Raw genomic sequence first — 7,635 nt, forward strand, 5'->3', positions numbered from 1 at the left:
TGTGTGTGTGTGTGTGTGTGTGTGTGTGTGTGTGTGTGTGTGTGTGTGTGTGTGTGTGTGTGTGTGTCACGCAGGGGGCGGGGGTCCGTATAGAAGCGGCGCCACGTCCGCCGCCCCGCAGGTCGCAGCGCACCCATGATCCGCTCAGCTCCGCCGTGCGGGCCGAACCGGGCCGGCCAGCAGAACGGCCTGCGGGATGAAGAGGAGGATGAGGAGGATGAGGAAGGAGACCTGGAGGACGAGGTGGACGCGTCGCACCTGGAGAAGTTCATGCGGGACCGGAGGAGAGCGCGGTCGCTGCCCACGTACCCCGCCGCGCTGCTGGACGGCGGCAGGAAGCGGGTCAAGTTCGCGGACTCGATGGGTCTGAGCCTGGCCCGCATCAAGCACTTCAGCGCCCAGGAGGACCCGCAGATCCCGCCCAAGGTGCTGTCCCGGTACCAGAGCTTCCCCCCGCAGCAGCAGGACCCGCGGGCCGGGCCGGACCTACCGCGGCTGCTGGCCTGCTTCCCCGAGCCGCGGGACGCGGAGCGGCGGGTTCGGGAGCTGCGGGTCTGCCTGGAGAGGCTGGCCGTGACCCGGTTCGAGCTGCGGGGCCAGGTGCGGGTCCTGCGGGGCTGCGCCGTCAGGGAGGTCGGGGTCCGGCTCACCTACAACGACTGGCTGTCCTACGTGGACGCGCAGGCGGTGCCGGTCACGGTGCCGGAGCAGCCCGGGTCGGAGTCGGTCCGGTTCGGCTTCACCGTGTTCATCCCGCCCTTCATGGACCCGGGCACCGCCGTGCACTTCGCCGTGTTCCTGCGCAGCGACGAGGGAGAGTTCTGGGACAACAACCAGGGCCAGAACTACTCGCTCCGGCACCGGAACCAGAACCAGCCGGGCCGCCCGGATCCCGAGCCGGCCGGAGAGGCTTCTCCATCCCTCTGAACGGATCAGAACCATCCGGAACCACTCTACCACGTCCAGCAGTGGACTCCAGGCAGGATGCTGGACCTGCCGGGGATCCAACCGGACCGGTTCTGATCCAAATGTTTGACTTTCAGGATGAAATAAAACCAGGAAACCTGAAGAATCCCGGAACCATTTAAGTCCAACAGGTCCTTTCCTCCATCCAGACTTTGATCTTTATCGGCCATATTGAAAATCCAAGATGGACGATCATCGATAATCGATCATTTAATTTGATTTATTTGGTTTCTGGGTCAGAAAACATGTTTGGACATTTTATCTGTTTTTCAGGTTAAATTTCGGCCGATTCCTGAACACATGAACTTCTACCATCAAGTTTCTCTGGACATTTTAGTTTTGAATTTAATGATCAAAGATAGATCATAAAAAATCAAATCGATTATTATTATTATTATTATTATTATTATTATTATTAGACAGTCACCTTAAAAACTCGAACCTCTCCTTTCTAAAAACATTAATATCTGCCTGTATGTAGAAATGGGCTCCAACTGGCCCCACACATGTAAAACCTGGATCTTTTGCCTCAGGCCTCGGACGCACAAGGGTTAATAGTTTAAACACCCAATATAAAGTTAAGGGAACACTTTCAATAATCCGCTAACGGGCAGCTGATGTCCATTTAGTGCTTTAATGTTTTTCGCTAACTCTGAAAATGTTTAGCACACTTAGCTTCCCCTAAATTAATTTTCTGGTTAAATTCTAAAGTTCTGTTTCCTTCACTGTTCTGTCGCTAAAATTTAAAGTCTAAGGACATGATGACATTTGAGTTATTTTAACATTAGATTGATACCTGAGGTTTAGTCTCTCAATGGGGGATATTTCAATGGAAGCGCTTTTGCTAACTTTGAAAACTTTTAGCACACTTAGCTTCATCTAAATTAACTTTTCCATATAATATCTAAAGCACTAATTTAGGGGAATGTTTGTAAACTTTTAGTTGAAGGTGTGGAAAATTGTTTATGCAGCAGTTAAGAAACTGCAAGTGGAAACTACACAACAAATGGAACAGAGAAGAATACAACACTTAACCAGCTGTTAAATTTAGCGCTTTAGCATTAGCTTCCACTTGTTACTGCGTTGTTGTAGTGCCCTAGCAATAGCAGAACTATGTTTATGGTTACTGCTTTATGGTTAGCATAGCTACCATTTTAGCTAATGAAGCTCATCCCTGTTCCTTATAATAATTTAGATTTTAAAATTTAAAATGTTAGATTTTAAAATGTAATATTTATTATTGAGCCTAGCGTTAGCAGAACTAATATCTGATTAGCACTTTGGGGTTAGCAGAACTAACTTTTTAGCTAGCAGTCCTCATCCCTGTTCCTTAAAATATTTTAGATTTGTTTTATGACAAAATTCCAACCAGTATTATTTTCTACAAATAATTTGGTGTTTTATCAGATAAATACAAACAGGTTGAGAGTCAAGATTAGCTTTAAATAGCCATTATTAAAAATGATTAAAAATAATTTATGTATGGCCAAAAACTGTGAAAAATGTCATTTGTATAATTTCATGTTCTGAATGTTACATTAGTGTTTATCATCGTCATCGGCAGGGCCCGCTCTGATTGGTCCATCCTCCCAGCGGCTCCTGCCGGTGCTCCGTGTCCGGGTTGTGAAATGCCGGTTCGGCCGGAGGAGGAGCTGCTCGCAGTTTGGAGCCAAATATTTGTTTTAATATTGCACACAGAGCTGGACGGGAGGAGGTTCGGTCCGGTCCGCCTCAGATTATGAAAAACAAACAAAGTTCTGGGTCCAGATCCAGAGTTCGGTGCCGGTTCCACCCAGATGACCCAAACACCAGAACATCTCCTCCCGCTAGTTTTCTCTGCTTCGCATCATTTATTAATTATTTCCTCACATAAAGAGGAAAAAAGTTCTGATTGGACCCAGTTCCGGTCCGAACCCTGTAGAACAGCATGACCCAATAAAAACCCACATGTGAGATTCTGTTTTATCAAACTGTCACTGAATTTAACTTTATTATTAAACAAAATGTTTTTTTGTGTTTTTAAGAAATGATCCAGATAATAAATAATAAAACTTCCAGTCGGGTCCAAACTGCGATGCTGCAGAACCGCAGCTCAGATCTGAACTGTTTTAATAAAAGATGGCTGCTGGGATTCATTAGAAACTTTACTAAACGTCTCTAATCATGAACTGATGTGACTGAAATTATTTTAGAGCTTTTTATAAAATTATGAACAAAATGGGTTTGAACTGATATGAAAATAAACTGAACTGAACGAAACACTTTTAACCGTCTTTTATATACATAATAAAATGTCTGGTGAGTTTGAAGCATCAATGTTAGTAACATATATTTACACAGATTCTACTGTAAGTATTTTATATTTTTTTTATTCGATTCATTTTAATTTAGTTTTTAAAAATGTATTTTAGTCTGACATCATTAAACATTACTTCAGGTGTTTTGATTAAATAGTGAGTTCATTTAAATCAAATAATGTTTAAATCTGAGTAAATGGTTGAATAGCATGTTGATAATCCCTCAGCACCACAGATCCTCCACCGAGCCTGGCAGCGTCACTGAGGAGTTTTCTGCATGTTTATCATGTTTCTCAGATTCTGCAGCTGAAATATCATCTGATCAAAACTCAGCTGAGTTGCAGAGCCAGCTGGTGTTACGTTTGTGATGGTAGGACAGGAAATGGAGACGTGATGACCCGACATGTCCTCGTCTTCCTCAGTTGGACAGGAGACACAGGAACCTTCAGTCAGGAGTTTTTTCAGGACATTCAGCCTCGCCTCCATGTTTTCTCCTCTGAAATAAATCATATTCATGTTTGAGGGAAGCAGGAAGCTGAAGTTCTCCTGAAGATCATCGGGTCTCTGCAGAGCAGAGAGGATAAAAACACAAACATTCGTCTCTTTCCCTCAGCTGGGCCGTGTTTACAGCCCGACTGTCTGTCCAGCTGTCTTCACGCTCAGACCAAAGTCCAGAGGCGCCTCATGTTGGTAAACCTGACCTCCAATGTTTGATCCGTCAACAAGCCGCCCGCGTCTTTCTGGTTGAATCGATGATCTAGAAATAAACCAGCTGCTGTTTTGGTTCCTTTAGACTCAAACATGCAGAGGATCAGAAACTAAAACTCATTCATTCTGTTTATCGAATCCTGAAGGAGAATTAAAGTCTGAAACAACTTTCATGATGGATTTTATTTTATTAAGGATGTTAAAAGATTAATTCTGATATCCTGATGCTCCAGTGGACCGGTCGACCCGGTTCTACTGGAACCAGAACATCTGCTCCACCTCCAGCTGCTGTGGTTCTCAGTCAAACCAACCTGTTTCCCTCCTGGCCTGTGGGGGCGCTGCACCAAGAACCACTGAAGGAAACGACACAAAAACCTCTGAAGACACTGAGAGCAACTTCCTTCTTCACCAGATGGAAACAAGATGGAGGATTTTAGCGGCTGGAGGATTTCTCTTTAGGCTAAAGACCAGGAGCCATTTCTGCTGCTAGCGCTAGGCTAGCACGTTAGCTTTGGTTGGATTTACCCAGGATGCCCTGCGCTGTAGTCCACTTCCTGCTTCTCTGAGGTATCCGTGACGCTAACTGTTCACTACCACCACTTCAGCTCAGTCGACTCGTTGCCTGCTGACCGTTTTCCGTCAGACGCTCCAGTCGCTGCCGATGAGGCCAAACGCTTCACCTTCATCCAGACCAACTGACATCATCACTGGCTGTAAGGGAACCAATCATCATCCAGTTCTGGTTTCTGGACAGTTTATGTTTATAATATTTTGACTCAAACATAAATGGAAACTGTTCTATGAACATTCACCAACATCCAACATGAATCTGGTTCCTAATGATCCAAAGCAGCGACTGAAGAAAAGCTGATTTATTCATGATGTTTCAGCACAGAGTGATGCATTATGGGAAGCATATTGATCAAAAGGTGGATCAGTAAGGAGTAAAAACGGTCAACAGACCTGCAGGCTCATCAGAAGTGGGTCAGAACCGGGTCTAAAGTCCGTCCTGTACTGAGCATGTGCAGAAGGTCCAGCAGGTGTTGAGCAACAAGATCAGTGTTTGAACCAACAAACGGATCTAAGAATAGCAGCCGGAGGCCCCAGGGGCCACTCACCTGCTCCACCTGCTCCACCCAACACCTGGGCGGCGTCAGGAGAAGAAGAAACCACCAGCACCGCCTGGTGGTCGCTCCCGGAAGTGTCGCATTCATCTGGACTCCTCGTTTAGAAACCTTCTCAATAAAGTTTATTTAAAACAAAACAAGAGAAGCGAGCAGAGGAAACAGACTTCAAAATAAGAGCATAACAGAAACAGCGAACTTATTTGATCAGTCGATAAACAAAACTTCAACACGTTAATTTAACTGAAATTTATAAAACAGCCTAAAAAATTTATTGTTTAAGAATTTATTCAGAAGAATTAACTGAGGTGAAGCTAAATGTTTTCAGCTAGCTAAGCGCTAAATAAACATTAGCTTCACTACTAGCACATTAGCAACAGTGTGCATCTGTCGCAGAGGAGCTCTGGTTCCCAGATGTCCCTGAATGCATCGCAGAGGACCTCTGGTTCCCAGATGTCCCTGAATGCATCGCAGAGGAGCTCTGGTTCCCAGATGTCCCTGAATGCATCGCAGAGGGAACCAGTTGGAGCGTTTCCTGGTCTTTGGCCAACAGGCAGCTGTTTCTCGGTACCAGTTTAGACCCAGTCTGTCCTGGTTGGACTGATGAAGATGAAGATGAAGGTCTACTGACCGTTTCTGCTCAGAGACGTTTCACAGGTTTCAGGTTTAAATTGATCCTTCGGTGAACACGGACCGGACCGACCCGGTTCCCTTCATGGCTTCAGGCTTTTGGACTCAGAGCTGCCAACATTAAAAAAAAATTAAAACTGAGAAAATAAAAATAAATGACATAAAAACACGTCAGAAAAGAGACGAAACCAACCGAATAAAGAAACAGAAACTTAAACCGTTATTAGAGAAACTTTTAATTTCACGACTGAAACAGGAAGAAGCTCAGAGACGATCTGATTGACCAGAACCGATCCCAATACAACGATCTGCTACATGAACCGTTGCCATGGTGACTCCTCTAGGGGCGGGGCTTAAGGTGAAGGGGGAGGAGCCTGCAGATCATTTTAGACAAAAAAAATTAGCATTTTGATTCAATTGAGAGATGAAACCTAAAGTCCTGCACTGTAAAAACAAACAGTGTTATCATCATAGAGGAAAATGGCTGACAGTTGAGCGCTGTCCTCCTTGTCTCCTGCCGGACGGACTCGATAAAAACTAAGCGTGAATCAGCTTCAATTAGTTTCACATGTTTTCATCCAGCCGCTCTGATCCTCCTGATGTTTCATGTTTCAGGAAAAACAAACTAAAGTTTGAGTTTTTCCTGCAGAGGAAACATGAGAAACATCAGGCAGAAACAACGTCCAGCTTCACTCAGGCCTACATCTCCCACAATGCATTTCACAGGCCGGGTCGAAGCGTCACGGCGCGTCCACCACCGTCCGCTGAGCCTCGTACATTTTCCCGATGGACACCTGGACACACGGAGACACGAGGGACAAATCAGCCACAGGCTGGAAGGCTGCAGGAAAATCACAGTTTACATGGAAAAACAGGGAATTTAGCTAAAAAATATAAATAAAATTAAAGGAAAATTAAAAAACAAAAATAAATGGAAGTGAAAATATTCTAAAGGATCCAACGAAATCATTTAAAGAGACGAAACCGACTGTCCATAGTGTTTTTTCCAAAGGTTTGACAAAACAGTGCTGGAGTTTTACATAAGTAGTAAAAAAATAAAATAAAACTTATAACTTGACCTGAACCGATTGAGAAAACATCCAAAAATATTTTTAAAAATATTGAGGGAAAACCAACACATTGGAAATAATGTAAGTTTACTTCATATATTAAATATATTTAATTTATTAATGCAAAATTTAAATATAATTAATTGAAATTTTATACAATATATAATTTTTTTTAGATATTATGATCTACATAAAATATTTCTTAAAAGTGTTATGAGAATAAAAATATAAAACTGAATTAAAAAGTAAAACTGAAATTACTTTAAATTTTTGCAAATTTATAATAATGAAAATCATATTTAGAAATATTAATTACCTTCAATTAAAGATGAAAGTATTTAGAAATATTTTCTAATTTACTTAATTTATAAAATAAGAAACAGAAATGAACATCAAAGAGTTTTAATGTTTCCTCTGATCAGCGGCGAGGCGCCCGGTTCCTCCAGCAGGCGGCGCTGCAGCGCAGCAGAGAGGCTGAGTGACAGCAACGGGACAAAGAAACAATGTTGGAGTGAGGACAGCTGTCAGTGTCTCTGTGTGTCTCTCTCTCTGTCTCTGTGTGTCTCTGTGTGTCTCTCTCTGTGTCTCTGTGTGTCTCTCTCTGTCTCTCTCTCTGTCTCTCTCTCTGTCTCTGTGTGTCTCTCTCTGTCTCTCTCTGTGTCTCTCTCTGTGTCTCTGTGTGTCTCTGTGTGTCTCTCTCTGTGTCTCTCTGTGTCTCTGTGTCTCTCTGTCTCTCTCTGTGTCTCTGTGTGTCTCTCTCTGTGTCTCTGTGTGTCTCTCTCTGTGTCTCTGTGTGTCTCTCTCTGTGTCTCTGTGTGTCTCTCTCTGTATCTCTCTCTG

General features: G+C 43.7%; 1 protein-coding gene and 1 long non-coding RNA gene across 2 annotated transcripts; one reads left to right on the forward strand and one right to left on the reverse strand.

The window, feature by feature from the left end:
- Nucleotides 1–70: 70 nt before the first annotated feature.
- Nucleotides 71–1,350, forward strand: ppp1r3g (protein phosphatase 1 regulatory subunit 3G). The gene has a single exon (XM_016663147.1). The coding sequence runs from the start codon at nt 136–138 to the stop codon at nt 925–927; it is 792 nt and encodes a 263-aa protein (XP_016518633.1). The 5' UTR covers nt 71–135; the 3' UTR covers nt 928–1,350.
- A 1,996-nt stretch (nt 1,351–3,346) lies between these two features.
- On the reverse strand, nt 3,347–6,800 carry LOC107833540 (uncharacterized). Its single transcript, XR_001659290.1, has 2 exons — nt 4,935–6,800; nt 3,347–3,759 (listed from the first exon to the last, which is right to left on the reverse strand). It is a non-coding gene; the product is annotated as an uncharacterized LOC107833540 (long non-coding RNA).
- Between the last annotated feature and the right edge of the window lie 835 nt (nt 6,801–7,635).

The sequence above is a fragment of the Poecilia formosa genome, unplaced genomic scaffold (genome assembly GCF_000485575.1).
Source record: "Poecilia formosa unplaced genomic scaffold, Poecilia_formosa-5.1.2 Scaffold404, whole genome shotgun sequence".
Lineage (NCBI taxonomy): Eukaryota > Metazoa > Chordata > Actinopteri > Cyprinodontiformes > Poeciliidae > Poecilia > Poecilia formosa.